The 22277-nt window shown below is 47.8% G+C and overlaps 1 protein-coding gene across 7 annotated transcripts in view; it reads left to right on the top strand.

The window, feature by feature from the left end:
* Positions 1-22068, top strand: part of BCL2L11 (BCL2 like 11) — a 49725-nt gene extending 27657 nt beyond the window's left edge. For 5 of the 7 annotated variants that reach the window (XM_030311150.2, XM_030311155.1, XM_030311152.1 and 2 more), the window contains 2 exons: positions 5099-5208; positions 17667-22068. In XM_030311150.2, coding sequence (XP_030167010.1) covers positions 5099-5208; positions 17667-17765 — 209 coding nt within the window. In that variant the 3' untranslated portion in view covers positions 17766-22068. Of the gene's footprint in view, positions 1-5098; positions 5209-8380; positions 8503-17666 lie in introns of all 7 variants that reach the window. The other 2 variants (XR_003967878.1, XM_030311154.1) reach the window with 2 other exon arrangements.
* Positions 22069-22277: the final 209 nt, after the last annotated feature.

Below are 22277 nucleotides of genomic sequence, written 5' to 3'. Positions count from 1 at the left end.
AGTTAAAATTTTTATCTTCTTAACTAGTACTAAGAGTTTTTGTTTCTTTTTTTTTTTAAATTTTTTTTTTTTTTTAACGTTTATTTATTTTTGGGACAGAGAGAGACAGAGCATGAACGGGGGAGGGGCAGAGAGAGAGGGAGACACAGAATCGGAAGCAGGCTCCAGGCTCTGAGCCATCAGCCCAGAGCCCGACGCGGGGCTCGAACTCACGGACCGCGAGATCGTGACCTGGCTGAAGTCGGACGCTCAACCGACTGCGCCACCCAGGCGCCCCAAGAGTTTTTGTTTCAAATAAAGACCCATTTTATTGATCAGCTATCAACATTTATAGTTGCGAAGCACGACGCACATGGGAAAGTAAAATATTTATCCTCGATACTATAGACTAGAAATGTAAATGTAAGTTATCTTTTTCATAGGCGGACTATCTTACTATAATGGGAATAGTCAGGTCAGTACCTGGATAGGATTAGGAGAGTGGGGGTAGAGCAGCATGTTTTCTGAGTTACTCCCTGCCCCCAAGCCCCACCTGCTCCAGGGGCATCTTTGGAAGACCATACTGTGGATCTCTTCATTGTGGTGGTTCATGCTCAGGGTGACAGTAGCACAGAATTAAGCAAATTAATTTGAGCTCTGACCAGCACTGCCGTAGGGCTAACAAACCAATTCTCTGGGGTCAGCCAGACCCCATTCTTTTGTTCTGGTGGGTTCTCGTGTAACAGACCAATTGTGACAGTCACTAAGATTAAACCAGTGATGAAATTAAGAAAAGCTTCTTCTACCGCCCCCCCCCCAAAGAAAAAGAAGATATTTTTGTCACTTCAAAAATAATCTTTGAAATTTATATTGGAAAACTGCACTCTGTTAACTGAGATTAAGACTACCCTTTTAGGGGCACCTGGGTGGTTCGGTCAGTTAAGTGTCCGGCTCTTCATTTCAGCTCAGGTCGTGATCTCGCTGTTCCGTGAGTTCGAGCCCCGCATGGAGCTCCTTGTGGACAGTGCAGAACCTGCTTGGGAATTTCTCTCTCCTTCCCTCTTTGCCCCTCCCCTATATGAGCATGTGCATGTTCTGGCTCTCTTTAATAAATGAATTAATTAATAAAAATTTTTTGAAAAAGACTACCCTTTTAAAATACAGGAATACAATGCCTTTTAAAATATTCAAAATAGGATTTCTGTCTTAAATAATCTTAGTATAGTAACGGTCTATTCTGTGTACATGTTAGGTAGGTTTTATTGCAGGACGAGTGATGGTCATTAATTTTAGATTTATAGATGCAAGGAACAAAAACAAACACTGCCAGTTTTTTTTAAAAGCCAAATGGTGACACATGCCGTGTTAGAGTAGCCCAGGCGGATCAGTCTCTTTGGCAAAAGTTAAATTATATTGCTATTATTGAATTATACCCTATTGTTACTGTTCTAAGTCAACTTAAAAAAAAATACACATAGGGGCACCTGAGTGGCTTAGTTGATTAAGCATCCGACTTCAACTCAGGTCATGATCTCACAGTTCGGGGGTTTGTGCCCTACATAGGGCTCTGTGCTGACAGCTCGGAGCCTGGAGCCTGCTTCGGATTCTGTGTCTCCCTCTCCCTCTGTTCCTCCCCGACTCATGTTTTCTCAAAAATAAATAAATGTTAAAAAAAAAAAAATACACCTAACTACAGTTAGATAGCTCTCTTACTAATCTGTTGTTCTGGCCAGTTAGTGCATGCTTACCCTGGTCTAATCCATAATGTTTGGTTACTTCTGCCTCCAGGAACTCCCTGTGGTTTCTTACCCGTTGCTCAGTTTTCTCAGGGTCTAGTCTGGAGCATCTGCACCAGAGTTGTGTAGGGAACCGTAAGGGCTGTGGCCTCCAGGGCCTCCCATAGACACACCTACCCTCTGTATCTCATTGCCACACACCTCGAGGGTATGTTTGTGTTTGTACGTTTATCTGAGCTACTGAAATTTTCTTTTCCATAGAAGAAACATCTACTTACCTTCTTTGCTTCCTTCCCCAAAATATAGCAGAGCAATTATCTCTAAGGTGAACAAGTTAGACTTGGCCACCAAGGTTCCAGATTTCTTTCTTTGCTACTGGCTAGGTGCTAGTTTGATGATAAGCCGACTTCTGACACAATTTGGCTCCTTTGATGGTCGCCAGCCCAAGCATCAGCCAGGCAGAACCTTCTAAACCACACAGGTAGTAAGGGCGTTAAATAGAATGCAGTAGGTTTCATCTTCGGGTTGGGGGAAATTAACCAGGGGAGTTACTTCTGTTTCATGTTGTAACAAGTATAAAGTTTACTTAAAAGTGTCTGTGTCCAGAGAAACTTAACATTTAAATGCTGAAATGGAGGGGTGCCTGGGTGGCTCAGTTGGTTAAGCGTCCAGCTCTTGATCACAGCTCAGGTCTTAACCTCATGGTTCGTGGGATTGAGCCCCACATCGGGCTCTGTGCTGGCAGCACGGAGCCTGCTTGGGATTCTGTCTCTCCCCTCTCTGCCCCTTCCCAGCTCACACACTTTCTCTCTCTCTCTCTCTCTCTCTCTCTCTCTCTCTCTCTCTCCTCTCCTCTCTCCTCTCTCTCTCTCGTCTCATCTCTCTCTCCTCTCTCTCTCTCTCTCTCTCTCAAAATAAACATTAAAAGAAATAATAAATGTTGAAATTTAATCCACAAAAATGTAAATTCCACAGGAGCAAGGGTTGGCCTGTTTGGTTGCTGTACCCAGAGCACCTCCGAGAATGGTGCCTAGCATACGGGCATTCGTATTTGTTGGGTATGTTCGTGAACAGCTTGATTTATTAAACATTGGGTAACTTGCCAACAGTTTTGACCTACCATCTTTATAAGACATATAACCTATATTTCACACTTTTTTTTTTTTTTTGATAATTGGTATTTTCTTCACTTCTGACTCTAGGTTTGAAAGCAGATTGCCCTTTTTTGAACTCCTAATTTTATTTTTAAGCAAACCCTACACCCAGCATGGGGCTCGAACTCCCTCCCAACCCCCAGATCAAGACTCACATGCTCCACGGACTGAGCCATAGACAGGTGCCCCTGCAGGCAGATTACTCTCTTAAAGAGAGGCTTGTACAGTAAGAAACCAGTGGGCCTTTGAAGCCCAGAGGAGGGGTGGGGTGGTAGCTGTTAAGTGGCCATGAGGCGTCTTGCTTGCTGGTCTGGTCGCCTGTGTATGGGGGCAGGTGTCTCCCCTATAGGGCCGGGTAAGAGGATTGTATGACACAGCTCACATGAAACATTGCAGGCTCTGGTGTGTAGTCGGCACTCGAAGAAAAGAGATTTCCTTTCCCTCGGGGGTGAGTTGACCTTTTTAACAGCTTCTGAAGTTAGGGGAAAAAATACTTGATTGCTGACAGTATGAAAAGAATAGTAACGATCGGGTACCTCTGATAGAGTAAAATCCTTAAAGTGTTATAAACCCCCAAAAAGGGAGTAGACTGTTACATTACCACCTGGCATTACATCCACCCTGAAATTTTGGGTTTTGCCAGTTTTAAGCCATTTAAATGAAACTTAATTTTAATAGGCTTTTACAGAGTAATGATAAAAATATTTGTGTGGCAAAGATACAGCCAAAGTAGTTTTTAATGTGGTTGCAGGTGTATTCGGGGGACATGCCTGACTTCTCCTAAAAGTTTCTCTGTGGTCAGCCTTCGTGTTTGCCCCTAGGGCTTTCTTTAGGAGTCTTCCCTTGGTTTATTCACAGAGCACAGATAATTCTGTGCTCTTCTTCAGACACACACACACACACACACACACACACACACACACCCTAGTGCCCAGCTTCTCAGGCACTCACTCTTTGTGAGGTCATTGTTGCATTTGGGTGGGGGTTGGGGGGGACAAAGAAGATGGGACAAAAGTTTTGAGAAGACCTGGTAAAAACTCAGTTTTTTACATTTTTTCAGAGTGCACTTTTCAGTGCTTTTACAGAGCTATGAATCCCCATCACTTTTACTTAAAATGGTAAAATTCAGAAACCCAGAATGTAAAATATTTTTATAAAAACACAACACAGAAAGCCATATGTATGGCATTGCAAAATCTGATTATTGCAGGCTTTTGAATATTTTGCCATGGTTGGGACATAACATCCGTGTTAGATTGTGAGTAGTGTGCCTATTTTCTCAGTAAGTTAAGTCACAAACCCAAGAGCCTCGTCTCTTTTCCCTAGTTGCATCACTGAGCCGGTCTTTTCTGAGTATGGAGAATGCCATCTTCCTGGTGCATGGTGGGATCTTTTGATGACTCCCGTTTTCGCTCCCCTTCATGGCTTCAAATGGTTTCATTAACAGTTGAGTGGACTGGGTGTGAATGTTAGTGACAACTTGATGAAGAGGCCAAGTCCCTCTTTTTTCTTCTTTCAAAAATGCCTTTGCTCCTTCAGCCAAAACGTTTCCTCTCCCCATGTGGTGTTTGCAGACTTGAATCCACCTTTACTGGCTGCGTTAATATTGAGACAAAACACGTATTTATGCTTTAATTTGACCACATGCTAGTATTTACATAGGCTGTCTCATCACCTCCTTGTCACCTCCTTCTGTAGAAACGAGCTCATTCAGGTAGGTAGCCTGCTGTTTCTCAGGTTTTCCCATATTTTGCTTTAAATAGGACAACCATTTCATTTCGTATCTCTACGTGATGTTTGAAATTTCCCTAGGAATTCTACCTTGTGTAAGATCAAAGTATTTACTGACAGCCTAAATTTTTATGTTCTGTGTTTCAAGTATGATTTTTTTTTTTTTGGTGATATTTATCGTACCATTTTTGTGTTAGTGTATCTTCTTGAAATGGGAGCATGTAATTAATTGGCCAGGATATTTTTTTAATTTTGCAGTTCTGAGTCTCCAGTTTTAAAAAAGTAAGTTGTTCTTTGTCCGTTATTCTTCATAACCAAGTTTATGTGACAGACCTTACCCCGCCATAATCTAGTGCATAGTCCTGAAGTTAGGGAGGTTCCCAAAACAAAACAAAACGGAGTGTGTGAGATGGGCTTGCTTCTAGAAAGTTGCCTTTGGAACTTGCTAACTGATTTATGGAAAACCATGTGATTTTTGTTCTGTTTGTTCTGATGCAGCTTCCATGAGGCAGCCTCAGGCTGTACCCGCAGATATGCGCCCGGAGATATGGATTGCACAAGAGTTGCGGCGTATCGGAGACGAATTTAATGCATATTACCCAAGGAGGGTAATGATGTTTTATTTACCCCTTCTCCCTACACCCTCCCCCTCCCCACAAGTTTTTTTTAAGACGACCAGTCATAATTCTGTACTTATTCTGGAAATGTGAGGTATCACTTATGTCTTACCTACCAGGGTTTCTCCTTTCCCGTTTCCCATTTTAAAACGTTTTGTGGATGAGTTTTTTAAGTGCTGGTAATGAAATACAGTACAAGGTGGCAAAGGGATTTCATGAGCACAGACCTTAACACATCCGTGCTAACAAAGGAATTATCAATAGGCTTTGAAATACTCCCACATAAATAGCAGTATGGTTTCCAATCTGTATATAGTGTTTCTTCATTCCCTCTGGGTCGTTTGGGTCAAAGTTAAAAAAGTAGGAGAACTTGCATCTTTACTCAGCCAAAAGGAATGATGCCAGCGAGAGTCATATAATGTCACCCCTGTAATGTGACAGTCAGAGCAGGACAACCATTGCCCTCTCAGTCCGCATTGCTATCCTCGAGTGTCCATTTACAGAAATGTATCAGGAAGCCATCAGTCAGTGGTCTGTGATCTGGGGTCTAACCATTTTATACCTTGAATTGACTGCCACTGAAATTCTGAGGTGTGCTGTGGATTAAAAAACAAAACAAAACAGAACTTCCCTACATCTTCTTCTGTAGAACACAGTGTACGTTTTGTTTGTTTTGCCCAGTGGCAACAGATATTACCATTGGACACCTTTAGCCCATGGACGACATTTTAAAATGCGTAAGTAAGCTTTCAACTCCGGGAGTTAGGGCTGTTAGGAGTGTAGGCGAGTACTTCTGCACAGGGTACACGAGCAGATGTGTCCTATAATGAAATTTTGGCTTGTTGACATTTTTTTCAAACAACCAAGTATGAAGATATTTCTGTGGATTTATCTAAAAAGAAGACACATCTTATTTTGTAGAAAATGTTATAATTGATATTACCATCCTTTCTTATGGTGTCTTGTCTTCTGGCTCCTTTTTTTTCTTTCTTTCTGAATATTATGGCTTCTGAACGTTATACTTCATAGAAGTATCTCTTCGAGATTTTTTTTTTTTCCTATCTTTTTTTCTGGAAGGAGAGGTCATGCTTAGAATAACCCCAGTACTTCTGTCCCTCTTCATCGTTGGCCTCTTTGGTAGCTAGCTGTTGCTAAGTAAGTGGACGTTACCTGTTAATTGCTTTAGTCATTCTTGTTTCCCGTCCATATGATGCTTTTCAAACTTTTTTTAGGCACATGGAGACATCCTCCTATTTTCAGAGGGTCTTTCATTAATTTCTTCAGTATAGAGTCATTGGTACGGAAGCCAGGGATGCTCTGAAAACTTACCCTGGATCCCCTTCATACATTCCTGTGGGTATGTGTGGTTGTGTTTGATGGAATGTGCTTTAGTAGATTCTCTTATTAAATGAGAAATGTCACACTGATGAATGAGTTCAGGAGTTTCTTACGTGGCTGTCTTTAGCTGGCAAGAGTACCGAGCATCCTACATCTGATGGCTACAGCGTATAAATTCCTTCACAGCCTAGCTCTGAAGTGGTCATTGTTTTTGCAAGGTTGATTGGTTTGTAATTTGCCACTAAAATTATTCTCCTCCTCCCAGCACCCCCAGCTCCTTTGCCTTGGTTTCCCTGAAGGCATTTTGGTGTTCCTGTGTGTGACTGGACTCGGCCCTCCCGGTGGACCAGGAGGGATTGGGCAGAATCAGGACCCCAGTGCATTCATGATGAGGACGTCACGTTGGGGTGGGGAGGCTGACCGCGATTGAAGAGGGCAGGCTGATTCTGGGGGACATGTCCATAATTCAGCGGGAAAAGATGGTATAGTGGCCTCTTGGGTTAGCCTAAGCAGCAAAGTGACCACTGTGCTGGGCCTGCCTTCTTCCCCCATCTTGAAGGGGTTTATAGATGTCCTCAGGCCAGATCTGACTTGTTGGGGCTGCCCAAGAGACGTGAGGCCATTGGGCTCTGTTGCCTTCAGATTCCAGAAGCTCTGGACACCCAACATGAGCCCACACAGCTCCATTCTCAGGGACTGGATCAGAGCCTTTGGCCACAGAGCCAGGTGTCTTATAAGGATATTGTGTGCAAGTTTCTCTTTAAACTTACACGGAGTATCAGTGACTCTATAAGGCGTCCCCCAGATGGACCTGGTTGATGCACCATGCACACTGTGGTGGCCTGTGTGGTCAGCGCTAAGACACGGGCCAAGTGTGGCATGAGGGTTGGCGCACAGCCAAGCCCACGGCCATCTTCACATAGGCCTTCGAGGTGGATAGTCCCAAGTCACGTGTATTTGGGTCACAGGCCGTTGTGTTGTTGCCATTACCTTGCCTGTCCCTTGGAGGTGAGGGAACGGTGTCTAGCAGGTTATATCCTTCCTCTCCTCCTTTTCTCCCAGGTTCTGTCACAGTCCAGTGTTTCAGAGGATATTTAAGGTGGCCATCTCTGTTTATTCAAATGAGTTGTAACCTGCTTGTTCTCAGTGCTTTTGGCGAAATAAATGTCCGTTAGTTTCATTGCACTATCACATGGTTTTCTGGTTGTGAACCTTGTTTTGCATCCCTTTAAAAAAGTCAACCACTGGGAAAATGCAGTCACTGATCATTTAAGGGACTCTAGCTTTCTAAGTAGGCTGGGATATCGGGGGAGGCATAGGGACAGACTGTAGGTTATAACCTGATTTTTCTAAAACAGAGGCAAATACATTCTCCAGATTTAAATGAAGAACCAGTTCAAAACACCAGACCCTGGATGGTGACACGGTGACACCCCCCCCCCCCCCAAAGCTCCAGATGCCTGTCTTGGTAGTTGTTAGGTTAAAAATAATCCCTAGCCTGCAGCCACATTGATGGACGGTCTGTTGTTGAATAGTGGGGGTGGGAATCTGGGGAGGAAATGGGAGGCTGTAGCGGGAAGTAATGCATTCACGTCACCCGCTGGCTCACGGGGTGGGGGGGGGGGTGCTGGGAGGAGTTACTTCTTCGGTGAGTGGTGCACGCCGTTGCCTTGCTTTACGACGGTTGCTTTTTAATGGATGTTAGCATTTTAAATACGTAGTGTCTTTATGTGCTTAATACTGTTACAGTGCCTTTTCTAAAGTGTTGGTCTTTTACTGCCATGAGCCTTGCGAAGCCTGACAGGATATTTTCCCGTTTTTTCAGTTAGAGCAATAGAGGAAGGTGTCCTGTAGTTGTCATGTGTTCAGTCCACTTAAGGGCAGTGGGGAAGCCTGTGCCACGGAGCTGTGCAGTCTGAACCCTTGGAGGAGGTGAGAGAGGCACAGGTGAGCGCAAAGTCCCGGTGCATGTTCCCTTTCTCTCTTGTGACTCCATGTCACTGCCCCCGCACGACCCTGCCAGGGCAGAGTGGCCTGTGTGCCCCCCCTCTGCCTGGTCAGTTTGACTGCTCCAAGTCTGGTGTATTTTTGTGACTTTTTTGTTTTGAAATAACTGCAGACTTCACGTGAAAGTTGCAAGAATGGTACGAAGAACCCCCTTCCGTCCGCCACCTAAGTTCCCCACTGTTCCCATGTTGCCACATTGGCTTTAATGTTCTCCCTCTTTCTACCCGTGTGCGCGTTGTTTTCTGCCCGGTTTGAGAGTAAGTGGCAGGTGTGATGCCCTCTTACTCTTCAGTGCATCGTATGTATTTCCTACTAATGAAAGTCGCCTCTCACATAACCACAGTGTAGTTCTCAAAATCAGGAAATTAACAATGTTGCAGTACCGTTATGTAATCTGTGGACTTCATCCAAATGTTACCAGTTGTGCCAAAATGTCCTTTATAGTAAGATTAAAAAAAGGTTTTTTTCCGGTCCAAGATCCGGTTTAGAATCCTGTGTTAAGTTGAGTTGTCTTCATCGCTTTGATGCCATTGACTTGGAACCAATTCTCTCTCAGTCTTCATGATGCTGACACTTTGGAAGACACTTCATAGAGACTCTAGTTTGTTTGATCTCCCCTCACGATGAGACTTGAGTTTTGTGTTTCGGGCAGGAATACTACAGGAGTGACACTGTGGCCTCCTCCATCCAGAGTTTGCACTGGGAGGCCCAGGGAGGCCCTTTGTCCTGTTGCTGGCAAGGCTGACTCTGGTCAGAGGTGGCGTCTTCTACTCTCCAGTCCGTGTGTCTCCATCTGCCCTGGAAGGAAAGTGTGTGTAGAGGAGGAAGAAGTTCCCTTCCCGAGTGTGTGTTCGTTTTGTTTGTGGACCTAAATTCACGGGTCACTTTTAGTTCAACAGGTTACTATGCATTACTCTCCGTGCTTATTTGGATCCTTCAACTTATGATAGATCTGGCCAGCGGCAGCCCGCTGGTGCATTTTCACCTGTCATCAAGCATACAAGGGCCCCAGCAGTGCAGGCACACATAACGCGTGTTACAGGACAAAGCCCAGGGGCCCGTGGAGGTCGCGCAGCCCCTGGAAGGCTGAATGATGACCTGCACCCACACGGTGCCCTGACTGTCCCAGCTCCCCGTGCCCGGGCTCTTGGTGAACTCTGGGGAGTGTGGGTGGCAGTGGGCCTGTAGGGAGAAAGATGTCTCGGAGAAGCTAGATCTCTGTCTCGAGCTTCACGAAGAGAGCGAGCGGCTTGCATGTAGCCGTGGTGCAGCGTGGAGCGCCGTGTGCTCATCACCAGTTCTCGGGACAGCGTCCACTCGGGTGGGACTCTTAGCCGTGGGCTAAGGGCGCAGTCCAAGTCTGTGGAGCGTGTGCTGGGCCTTCAGAACATAAGCACATGTGCTCTTGGGGTAATTAGACCAGTCTTTTAACCAGCATCTGCCTCCCCCACCCCCGTACCAAAGCTGGGATCATTTACCTCTTGTGGCCTCCTCGGTGCTTTGCACTCAGGTTGTCAGGCCTGCGTTGCTCTGTGCTAAGGTGGGCTGCTCTCGGTTGGCAACGACTTGGGACGTCCTGGTGAGTGGACAGCAATGAGCAACAGCATGGGAAGCTACGCCAGACCCTCTAGCTGGGCCAAGAAGTGAATGAAAACCCTTTCATTGTTCGGTCTGGAGAAACAGTGTATCCTTTGTTTACACTGCCTACTTCCTACTTCTGTCCCAGGCATGTACGGGCACGAGTTGGCTGAACTGCATGTAGACTGAAGAGTAGCACCGAACCAGACAAAATAGAGAGGGAAAGGTGGCTTGCAGACAGGTTTAGATGGAAGCAAAAGTTTAATTGAAGAGCCAGCCATTAGCGTTTTCATAGACTGTATCCGAATTTGAAATCTTTCTGTGCTGTCCTTCCTGTGATGTGAATCCCCTGTGCTGTGTGATTCTTCGTTTTATAAACGATATTCTGTAGATAGCGTACAAGGGAGAGAACGAATTTGTGGCTTGTTTGGTAATAGCATAAGCTGAACATCCACCCAGAGAAAACGTGTTCTCTGACAACATTCTTTTGAGGCCTTCGTTAATTGAATGTAGGCGTTTAATAAAATAAGCCATTTCCTATTACTGTCTGAGCAAACCATAGTGGGAAATTTGCATATCACATATTAAATTTAAAACTACACCTATCTCATGAGATGGTGAGTTGCCCATGAGTTTACAGAAAGACCGTTTTCATGGCAAAAACCATTGGGAGTAGCTTCAGTAAATTGGTGCCCACCATTTATCTGTGATACAGTTCTCAGGTTTCGTGTTTTTCTCGCAGTTGGAGGAAGTCGTTCGGTGTTGTGGGTTTAAGAGCCTTCCAACAACCCCCATCACAGAGATGCTGGAGCCTGTGTGATCCAAGAGTCACCCTTCCTATGGCTTCAGCCCTTCCTGTTTTTCCCTGAGACCTCTGAGACCTCCGCTGATCCCCGCAGTGACTGCGGATCACAGGTTTTCTGAACAAGGGTTTTCCGCGACTTGGGGATAAAGCGTGAGCTTACAGGAAAGCAGGACTCGTGGACAAGTGTGAGAATTTTGGGGTGAGGTCTGGAATCCCGACTCCATCCGTTAATGTCTGGGAGCCCCAGTTTCTGTCCGTCTCTTAGGGATGTGGTGAAGGTTGCACGGAAACGTTCAGGGGATGGGGCTAGAAATCGCTCTCGTCCCTGGCCCATCGTTCTGGCGTCTCGTTGAACTAGCACTGAAACAGTTCCCGGTGGTCTTCAAAGTTTAGAGATGCTACCAGAGTTTCCACCTGTCTATGTTTCATTCAACCCTGCCTTGTGGAACAAGTTGTGTTCGGCCCTACTGATGCGTGCTGGGTCCGTCTGGGTGCACAAAAAAGGAGGTGAGACTGGGGCGCTGGGGTGTGTTTAAATGAGCTGGGTGGGCATCGCCGGGTTGCCGTGGCGCCCATTCACCCTGCCCGCGAGTGCTGCATCTGCCGTGGCCGGTGGGTACCACCTGGACGGCTGCCTCGCGGGGGGGGGGCGCTGGGCCATTCCACACAGAACCATTCAGAGGTGCAGGTGCCTGGAGGTGAGACTTCAGAGAGGTCTAACGGGGGTTTTTTAATCTCTTGAGGAAATGAAGAGGCGCAGGAGGCAGGGCTTGGCCGGCCTGCAGACTCTCACCGCCCCCCGCTAGACTTCTCCCAGCCGACCAGAGCAGAGAGGTTCAGGTGGTGGGTACAGTTGCGTCTCTCGCCTTTTGAGGCCGGGGATTTCGCAACTGTGTGTTCTTGCTCCGAGGCTGACATTTATTTCGTCTGGTGGAGCCTCACACGGGAGACTGAGAACCATCTCTGGCTTCTCTGTGTGGGCCACGGTGTGGTGCCACACCTCCGGGGACGATCGGGGGGCGCTTCACATTAGCCGGGGTGGGGTCTGGGGTCCGAGGGCCAGCGAGTTAGAGACGTGCCCGGGAGAGGGGTGGCTTGTGCCCTGCCAGAAGCCAACCCAGTGCACAGCAGGCCTGACTGGAAGGCACCCGGAGAAGTGGTTGTTCCACGGACCTCTTCTTTGAGATGATGCATCAGAAATGAAGGAGTTGGATTCATGCAAATGGGACTCGTCTGCGGCTCCACCGTCGCAGGTCAGCCGCGGCCCCGGTCGCTTGGCGAGCACTGCGGGAGAGCTGGCTCCTGGTCGCTGAGTGGGAACACCACATCCGGGGGAGGGCCTCCCGGCACCCTTGCCACAGCTGTGTTGACATCATAGCACGCGAGGCGCGCGCTATGCAAATGCACACGTTGCCTTGTGAGGAGAGAAAAATGAATCTGGCTTCTGGGCAGCACCGCAGCATCAGCTCGACCCCTGACAGCTAGTGGGATGGCAAACCGAGCGCTCAATCTGGGCCAGGGTGCAGAGAGCCCACATCCTCCTGGAGACGTCCACGTTGGGGGCCCTTTTCCTCTCTCCTCTCTGTCTCCCTCTCTCGTCATTTAACAATTCTCTCTAGGTTGATGTGGTCTTCCATCGGGATCACTGACGCCGCTCTTCTGTCCCCTCCCACCCTGCCATCTTTGATTGTGGCGACACTCAGGACTGTCCCGGAAGGTGCCGCCGTAGTGCCTTGGGGAGCAGACACCATCCAGACAGACAGTCACCTGACGTATCCTCACTTGCTTGATCTGGAGCACAGGTTCCCTGTTTCTCAGAGTCTCATGGCCAGAATTCGGTCTCTTCTAGCATGTTACCACTGCAAGGTGTATCATTTTAAAAAGAGAAGGGACGTCTAGGTGGCTCAGTCGGTTGAGCATCCAGCTCTGATTCTGGCTCAGGTCGTAATCTCGCGGTTCACAAGATCGAGTTCCGCGTCCAGCCTCTGCGCTGAGCATGAGGCCTGCCTGGGATTCTCTCCCTCTCCTCTCTGCCCTCTGCAGCTTGCGTGCTCCCTCTCAAAGTTGATAAGTCCTTTTTAAAAAAAGAGACAGAAAACATTTTAGGGCCTCTTAGGTATTCGGTGTGAGATGTATGAGAAAGGGGTTTTTGAACAAGTTTAAAAATTGCTGTGTGTCTCAGAGTTTTATAGGTATTCCTTGCTTTTTGGGTTGTCTCTTAGAATTGCTATTGATCTGCCTCGATAAAATGGTAAAGATAGTGCCATGTTTCCTTGTTACTTTGACTGCCAGGAAACTCTCGGCTGAACGATGGCTCTTCTGCAGTAGATCTCAGCCCTCCCTGGTTCCCAGGATAAGTCTCTCTTCCTCGATGTCATTTCTGACCTCCCTTAACTTTTGTTTTTATCTCATTTTTGTGTTTTTATGGTTAAGCTCCTTTGAGTAATGCTGAGTGAATACGTGTGTGTTGTACTTACTGAGTCATTTGGTGCAGCCACATGGGGTTTGGACCAGCCTTTGGTGCGCGGATCGATGAGCTCGTGTGTTCTACGCAGTGCTGAAGTCTGAGTTGACTTGTTGGGAGCACTTGATGGTTCTTGATTCTGATTCCACAAGCTTGGTCAATGTCATCGTATCCGTGACGTGGAGAAGCGAGCTGTACTGGCTCGCAGCATTGTTGTGAAGACTGTAGAGGTGTGTGGCACGCCATTTTGTTTAATGGTGGCGTCAGGTGATTCGTCTGGACCCCAAGCTGGGGCGCACAGAGTCTGAAGACCTGGTATGTCTTGGGCTGCTTTTCAGAGGCAGGGCTCGCCCCTGCCTGCGGGAGTGTGGAGCCAAGTCCAGAGCTGTGCTCTGCAGGCATGCGGTCGGTGGTCCTCCTGGCCAGTTCTCCGGGCAGCCTGGGATGGGATCAGGGTCTCTTGTATCTGCATACCTGCCTCCCTGGATTGGGCAAGAGAGGATGTTTTACTGTGATTATTTTGGCCTTAAAGTGTAATTAAATCCCAGTACTTGGTTGATTGTGTCAAGTGTAAGTTGAAGATGGTCCTTGTGCGGAAACGACCGTGGCGGCTGGTGCTCTGTCCGCTCGTGCTCTCTCCTCTTGGCTGCTGTAGACAGAGGGAGCCCCAGCCCCCCCGCCCCAGCCATGTGTTTCAGGCTGGAGTGGCCCAGAGTGCCCCAGCTCCCCGCCCTGTACGCCGTCGGCCCTGGTAAGTCCACCTCGTCCCCACTTGAGAACTTTTCCCTGGCACAGCCCCGCCCCCCAGCTGCCTCCCAGGTGAGCCTGTGTCCTCTGGTGTGGACGTTAGAGAACCATTCAGGGATGCTGAATGCTCGTGACGCTGTCTCCAAGGACACTTTCCATATCTTCAAAGCAGAGAACTCGAGTCTACACCAGGGAACCTGGGCTCACCTCTGTGCCTTCCTGCCCTGGCTCTCCCAGGCCCCCACTTGCCTCTGGCAAGCGCTGCTTTCTCTGTCCTTTTATTAACCTCCGTATTGCCGTTGTCCTGCTATCCTGCTATTTATTTGTATGGCGATTCCCCACCAGAGTGTGAGCTTCTTGAAAAGAGATGCTGTTGCATTTTTTTCTTTCAACAGGAAGGACCCTCAGCATCTTGACTCCGTTTTGGCACAGAGCTCCCATTTTGCCAGAACGTGTAGGTGTTTTTCCACCTGCAAAGTGAGAACCTGCATCATGATTCCACAGGCAGGGCAGTGGTCGCTGTGGGTAGCACCCACGGGTAGCCTTTGGGATGGGCTGTGCGACGCTGTTCTGCACTCGTGGCCGATGACATAGGTATTGCCCATCAGGCCTATGGATGCAGATAACTGCTTTCAGAGTTGGGCCCCAGCACACCCCCTGCCCCCATGCAAGGAGGCATGGGGGCTGCGGGAGCCCCTCGCCCAGAGAGGAGCATGAACTGTCAGAATTGGTTCCTGGAGGGAGACACAAAGCTGAATGTTGAAGGAGTCCATCTTCTGGGCACATGGGATAGCCATAAAAGTCAATTGCCCCAAATAATATAGTTCCTGATCTAGACCATGGAGCTAAAAAGACCCAACAGGATGGGGCCTACACTTTGAGCACTTGTGATTGTGTGTGTGTGTGTGTGTGTGTGTATGAGTGAAAGAGATCACTGTAATACATAAATTCTTTGTACTTAGTAGCATGTTTCATTTTTTTAATGATGCCCTTTATCCAAATGCATCATATTGATGTACCTTACTAAAGGACTTGAATGAGTTTGATTAAAACAGCGTTCCACAACCCTGACCTGAAAGTGTTGTTTTTCTAAAGGGGAAGGACCAAGAACGTCCGCTTAGCACGTAGCCCGAGAGTGTGTGTTCATTCGCTAAGGCTGCTGTAACAAAGTACCACAGACTGCGGGGGAGGGAGTGCTTGAACAACAGAAATGTGTTTATCCACAGCCCCGGAGGCCAGAGGTCTGAGATCTCGTGCTGGCTGTGCCGCTGTCGTGTGCTTGGCGCTGATAGCTGGAGCCTGGCCGGGCGTCCTCACCCGCAGTGGCCCTCGCGCCGCCTGCCCCACACTGGCATCTTCGGGCACCTACGGTGTGCTCCCGCAAACCAGCTGATTCGTACGGCTGCAGGTGCTGGAAGGCGGGAGTCTGTGGGAAGCGGGAGCTGCCCGTCATCCAGCTGCTCTGGAGGGATGGGCCGTGCCCACGGAGCTGTGCCAGCCGCGCCAGCTGTCAAAGGTTTTCTGGGCTGGCTGGCCCCCTTCTTTGGATTCGGTCGTAACGGCTTCCTCCGTTGAATGCTGTCCAAAAGCAGTTTCTCGCTGGCTTGAAAGCGCGTGTCGTGTTGTCTCGCGTGCTGCCTGAGGGGGCAGGCGTCCCGCTGCCCTTCCTGAGTGGTGGTAGCATCTTGTCGTCTGTCAGGGATTGGGGGTTCCTTTCTCCAGAATTTCCTGCGTTGCCCCCGCCTCCGCCCCGCCTTCCCTGGAACACGCCCCATGCCCCCTACATTTAAGATGAAAGCAGGACTCTTAAACACTTGGAAAGACTTCTGGCGAAGTGAGTCCTGTCTGCTGTCATGGCCACTCTCGTCCACCTGATGTCCTCAAAGGGTGGGTGGAAGATTTCTCCTCGCCGACGCTGCCAGTTCTTGAACGTAAAATTAGCTAAGTGTAAGCAGTTGGGATCTGTCACTAATGGGCCTTGCTGGTGTCACTTAGACCCCATTCTCTGGCCTCCCTGAGGCTGGTAATGACACCTGGCTGACATGAGATTTCCCACCTTGACGGGATTGCTTAGCCCTGCATTTACGCCTTCTTAGTTTCAGTAAGTCGTGGTTTTATTTTGAATAAGCCTCTTTCAACCTATTAATATTAGTCTAAACTAAAATTAACCTTCCCCTAAATTATTCTCACACACACAGAAAAGCAAAGTAATTTTGAAAGTTAAATCAAAACAAAGCAATCTCGTGTGTAAAACAGATAAAAATCACAGACTGTGGTTACAGAGCGCCTGTACAGGAATCGCTTACAGAAAGCTGATTTCCTCCAGTCTGGGTATGGAAGGAGAACGGGAAATGCCCTGGCCGTATCACAATCCCATTCTGTCAGACAGGCTTGGGGAGCTCGTGTAAACAGGGCAGGGGCTCCGCTCGCAGCTGGCGTCTGTGGGCCCTGTTTGTGTGTGAGACAGGACACTCGTTCCCAGCCCGACTTGGGGCCGGCGGTTCCGTGGTGGTGCGTTGGAAGCTTCACCTGCGCACGTGAGCACGGGGTTCGTGGAGAGCCCCGGATGGCAAAGAGCCGGTCCTGGGCACGGATGACTCATTAAGGAAACGACCAGGATGGATTGCAGGCCTGGATTGCGAAACGGGTTGTAGCTCCTGGTGTAAGAGGCAGGTGTGTTCCATTGCTGGCTTCGGCTGCTCTGAATTGACACCCTGCGCTTTACCGGCAGAATGGATTAGAACGCCAAGGTGGGCACTCTTCGGAAGACCTGAGGACCTCTGAGACCGCTGAGATCTTTAATCCAGCAGTTTCCTTTTGAGCAGTTTGTCAGCTTATAAACATAGGGTAGTCACCGGCAAGGAGGCTCTTTAAAATTTTTTAATTGCTTTTTCTTTGCTCCCCATGTGGAGCGGGATGAGGGTTGACGCTGCCCGTGTGTGCTCAAGTAAACTGCAGCTACCAGAAATTCACCCTTGGGGTGTCGACGGATTTGAAGGTTAATAACCTGGGTAGTTAGAGACTTCCTTCACATCTCTCTTCTGTCCCCTCCACCCCTGCCTCTTTCAAAGGGACACCCAACTCCAGTTAAGGGGGGGGGGGGCGGGGGTATGGGAATGGCATGGCTTTTCTCCAGCACCTGCACAGAGGTTGATGCATTTCCAGATCAAGGCAGTTTTGGCCAACGATGACCTAGAAAGCATAGTGTTTTAGAGAAGCAAACAGAGTTTCAAGGATTCTCTTTGAGGCTCCAAGCATTCTTTGGGTTCCTGTAAAGCAGCAGATCATTCAGTCTACTGCTGTCTACGCAGTGAGGTCTTCCTCTGCAAGGGAGGTTGTAGGAGGGCCTCCCCTTTCGCAGTCTCGGGGAAGAACCCGTGTTCAGAAGATGGGGTGCCTCCCGAGCTGGGTAACAGTGGGATTGGTGGTTCGCTTAAGTATAGGCATTCCCCCACCCAGAAAATAACATCAGGGCTGAGAAACTAAGAAGCTTTCCTATTGTCGTTTCAGGTCTTTTTGAATAATTACCAAGCAGCCGAAGCCCAGCCCCAAATGATTATCTTACGACTGTTACGTTACATCGTCCGCCTGGTATGGCGATTGCAGTGACGACGGGTTCCTCGCGAGCCACATGTGTGCAGACATTTCACGTGTTCACGCCAGCAGGCCCCAGCACCACAATTTCTGGGGGCCACTGCTGTGCAGCCAGCGGCCCTGTCCCCGATGGGGCGTGCGGGCAGGCCGGCCAACGCGTTCCCGAGGACACCGCGCTGCATGTGGACCGGACCTTTCTGTTCACCACACAGCAGAATTTCTAATGGAAGTTTGTTGTGAATGTAAATGAGGGAGGATTCTTTTTAAAAAAAAAAAAAAAAAATTATGTACAAATCATGGTTCTTTGGAGCAGGATTTTATGCAAGAATGGTGTTTACACGCGGTGTGGGTTTTTTTTCCACCTTCTTTAATAAGAGCAGGTTTTTCAAAAAGGAAATGGAAACTTTTTAACCAACTCGTGAATGATTTTTGTACTAAAATTTTAAGAACCTGTTGCCTACTCTCAGAGGATTATGTAAACTCTGCAGTGGAAACTGAGCCAGCTAATTTATAAAGCTGCCTTAGTTTCTTTTTAGAGATTACTGTACAGAATTTTTAAACGGGAGAGGTATGATATGGCCCCCTCCCTTCCCTGCCATTGCCTCTTTGACATACTTTGTTGTTTTGGTTTGTTTTTTTTTTTTTTTTTTTTTTTAACCATTATTATTAATACCAAAAAGTTCTTATGAAATGGAACTGATTAAAGGGGCAGAGGGTCTGTTACCAGCCTGTATTGATATGCCACTCCCATCTTGTAAATATTTACTTACCTCCTCAAATTCAATTGCACCTGTGGCAAAAAGTTTAAGGCTCTTCTCCGTGTGTTTTTCCTTATCTCCCCTGGCGATGGCTCTTCTGGTCTGCCTGGACGGCGATGCGCAGATTTGGTCCAGCGTGTGCTCGTGATAAAAGGTAATGGGGTCAGGACATGAGTTAGGATCTGCCTGTATCATGCACGCTGGGACGGGCTTGATGTTGGTCTTCTTTGGTTTCGATGGGCTCATCATTTAGAAGTGTCCTGAGAAGGACTGGCAGTAACACACACAGGCACCGTCGGCTTTTCTGGTTGCAGACTTTCCCATAGTCACAGGCACTGTCTGTCTGCGTGTGGCCACAGGTGGTGAGCACGCCCCCTCACAGCTGAGTTCCTTGGACTGCAGGTGTCCGAGCCCCGGCCCTCGTGGGAATTGGCACAGGCCTTGGGGCTTGAGGCGGCTGTTTCCTGGGCATCCGGGCTTTTCGTCCCAACTCCCAAGTTCATCTGGCCTTTGATGCCTGACGCTTGGTTCCCACCCCCTTGAATCCGTTTTGAAATGAAGGCTTAATCCCGCCTTCGGCAGTGCCATCAAAATCCTCCGTCGGAGCACAGATCTGAAGCGGCCTCTCAGCCTCCTGACAGCTGTCGGTTTGACTTGTTCCATTTCCCTCGGGACGGTTGGGTTTTGTGGGAGCGCCCTGCATGCGTCCACCTCTGTTGGGGCTGCTCTTTCTTTCTCCCCCTTTCTGGGACGGAGAGCCCGTGAGTTGGGCCATCATCGCAAAGGCAGTTAACTGGGGAGACCCAGGAAAAAGATCAGGAAGCAGGAAAAGAAGGGAGGTGGAGATCATTTCGTGAACCCTATAACTCTGACAGTCTTTGAAACATCAGACCATTAAACAGCTTTTTGAGAGAAATACATCAAACCGAGTCAGCACCAACAGCTCTTGTTTTGCTGTTGGCCCCTAAGAGGACCAGTGTTTTCACATTATTAAATTAAGTGGGGAAATTCATTCATTTGTATCTTCATAATTCTATATAAATATAAATATATATATATGTATCTATAGCATATACATTTTTTCTTTTAGGTAGAGAGATTTGCTTCCAAATATCCTTCCTTTTTTAGAATTTTCGTTTCCCCCAAACTCTCCTTGGGGTCTTGAATAGTTTTTAAAGCTGTGTTGAGTGTCAGCTTGCGTTTTCGATGTGTCTCGAACCCCTTTGTAGGGTCGTAAAGTCCACGCGGCTGTAAGGCAACGGTGGGCCTGCTGGACACCACACACCAAAGACATTCGGTTCTGGACGCCTCGCCCCGACCCAGACCTCCACACTCAGTGCCAGTCTCTCCGACTGGGGCACTTTACTCTGTTTCTGCAATACTGCGGCTCCCTGGGAGCGGGGCCCGAGGGCTGTGTGCTGGCCACATGTACAGGTTTACCTCTGGCTCGGTGGCCTCCTGGCCTCCAGGCCGGCCGCGGAAGCAGCTCGTGAGGAGATAGGAGATTCTATGAATTGTAGTATTAAGGAGCAGGCTATCGCACCAGGACTCAAGAGAGATGACTGGACGTTTCTGTACTGTATGCGTCTGTTTATCAAGATGCCTCTGGAAGGTATGCCTACTGTGGTAGACCTTGTATTTTCTCTGTCTTTTACTTTTTGTAGAAAACACAACGTGGCTAGATCCCTTTTTGGAAACTGAATGCGGGTTTTGTGCCTTGACCACCTCTTCTCACGTGAGGTTTGTAGAAAGTGTCCTGTGACTTAGCACAGAAATGCAATAAACACATACAAAATACTTTCATGAGTAATGCTTCCAGTTAACTGTGCTCCTGCCTAGAAGGGAGTTTACGAAGAACTCTTTTGGGTGGTTGTGGAGAAACCAGGTAAAAATTCCGTCTGATGGAAGTGTATGCAGTAGAGAACAACTTTCTCCTGTTTCCCCCTTCTTGATTATGTATATATTTTGACTATTTATTAGATTAGGAGGTCACATTTTACTTACCAACTGAGCCAAATGTCTGTGTGCAATTGTGTTTCCTTTACCTTTCTTGTAAAATTTTGTACAGCATAAATAAGTAAAATCACTGTTTTTACTAAACTTTTCAGAATTGAGGATTGTAAATATTGTAGATTCTTTTTCTGTGTAATGTGTCCTACTGTTTCATAATGCTGTAACTTGTAGAAATATTGTATATTTATTTCCTGCTTATTTAATGTCTTAAGTTTTGAAAAGTGTTGACCTCCCTGCCCCCCCCCCCCCCCCCTGCTGTACCATTAATCGCTTTTTGACTCTGACGTGGTGACCGCTCAGCTCCCTGAGCCACACGGTCTTCCCAGGCTGGCCCTCCAGCTTTGGTTCCTGTAGTTTCTGGTCACATGGGTTTCAGTTCTTGCGGTTTGCTCTACTTTTGATGAAGTCTGTGCGTCGCCATCAATGAGGGACCATTTGGCAGGTTACCAAATTTTACAAGAAATATCCAGTGGCTTTTTATTCCAAAAGAGCGAGCTTCTCATGGAAGCAAATTCTATTAACACCGGGCCGTATCTTTTTTTTTTTTTTTAATGTATCATTGGCAGTTGGGACAGATCTTTCTATTGAACACTTGCCCCTGACAATTCAGCGTTCAGAGAAATAGAAGCGTGCCCGCTCTGGAGGTACTGCCATGGAGTGAGTGGTTCAGGGGCAGGAGGAAGGGACAGGGGAGACAGGTGGCTCCTGCCTTGGGAGTGACTTCAGGACCACCTCATGCCACTAATCCCTTTTTGGCAACTGGTGAGTAGTTGAATTACCCCCCACCCGCTGTGTCCTGTGCTTTGAGGTGTGGACTAAATGGTCTTCAGGAGCTACTTGTACAGACCCTACCCCCGTCCCCAGCCCTGAGCCGTTTGGTCCCTACATTTGATCAGCCTGCTTCTTCAGGTTGTCGTCTTCTGCTTCTCTGTTGCCTTTGAGAGAGGTTGAGGATCCCACTAGACTGGATGTTACGATGTGAAAGCTTCTTGGAAGCTTTAGAGACTTCCTAGTGGGTCCGTGTCAGTAGATGGTTCTGTCATCCCTGCTGATTTAGCCTGGTGCCTGTGTGTGCCCACTGTGCACACACGCGTGTGCAGGTGTGTGTCCACACGTGACGCTAAGCCAGCTGAGGTGACTCCTGTTCTCCAAATGGCATTGCATCTGAGAAGCGTTCCTCAAGCTCCCAGCTAGGTAACTTGACTACTTTCGTCCGGAAACCTGACTTTAGAAACTCTCCTAAGTCGTATGTCCAGATTCTGTGACCACTAGTTACTGTATCAGAACTCATCAGGTACACATTTATAAATAGCACTGATCTGTCTGTATACTGACCCATCACTAACTTGTTTCCTAGGACCCAGCGTATGTAGCATTTGTATTGCAATTTCCCTGGCTTACTTGTTTTGCACTGATGAATTTCGACAGGGTAATTGCCACTTTACTTGTGCAATACTGCTGTAAATAACTGCAGATTTTTTTTTTTTTAAGAAACTTAATCTTTTATGTTCTTAATGAAGTTTATACAAATAAAACTTTCAACTAGTTTTGGTGAGCTGTGTGATTTGTTTCACAGAACGGTGGAGAGACAGCTGGAGTTCTGCATCAGTATCTGCACACCCACACCTCTGCCCTTTGTCAGTCACAGAATGTATTACCTACGTGTAGTTTTGTGAATTCTCGCTCGAAGACAATTCTGTGTAGCATACTTAAAAGCAAACCACTCTTAAGAGTTTTGAAGTGGCTGGCGGGACCT

The sequence above is a fragment of the Lynx canadensis genome, chromosome A3 (genome assembly GCF_007474595.2).
Source record: "Lynx canadensis isolate LIC74 chromosome A3, mLynCan4.pri.v2, whole genome shotgun sequence".
Classification (NCBI taxonomy): domain Eukaryota; kingdom Metazoa; phylum Chordata; class Mammalia; order Carnivora; family Felidae; genus Lynx; species Lynx canadensis.
Note: the sequence above shows the minus strand (reverse complement) of the source record. Positions and strands in the feature narration are given on the sequence as shown.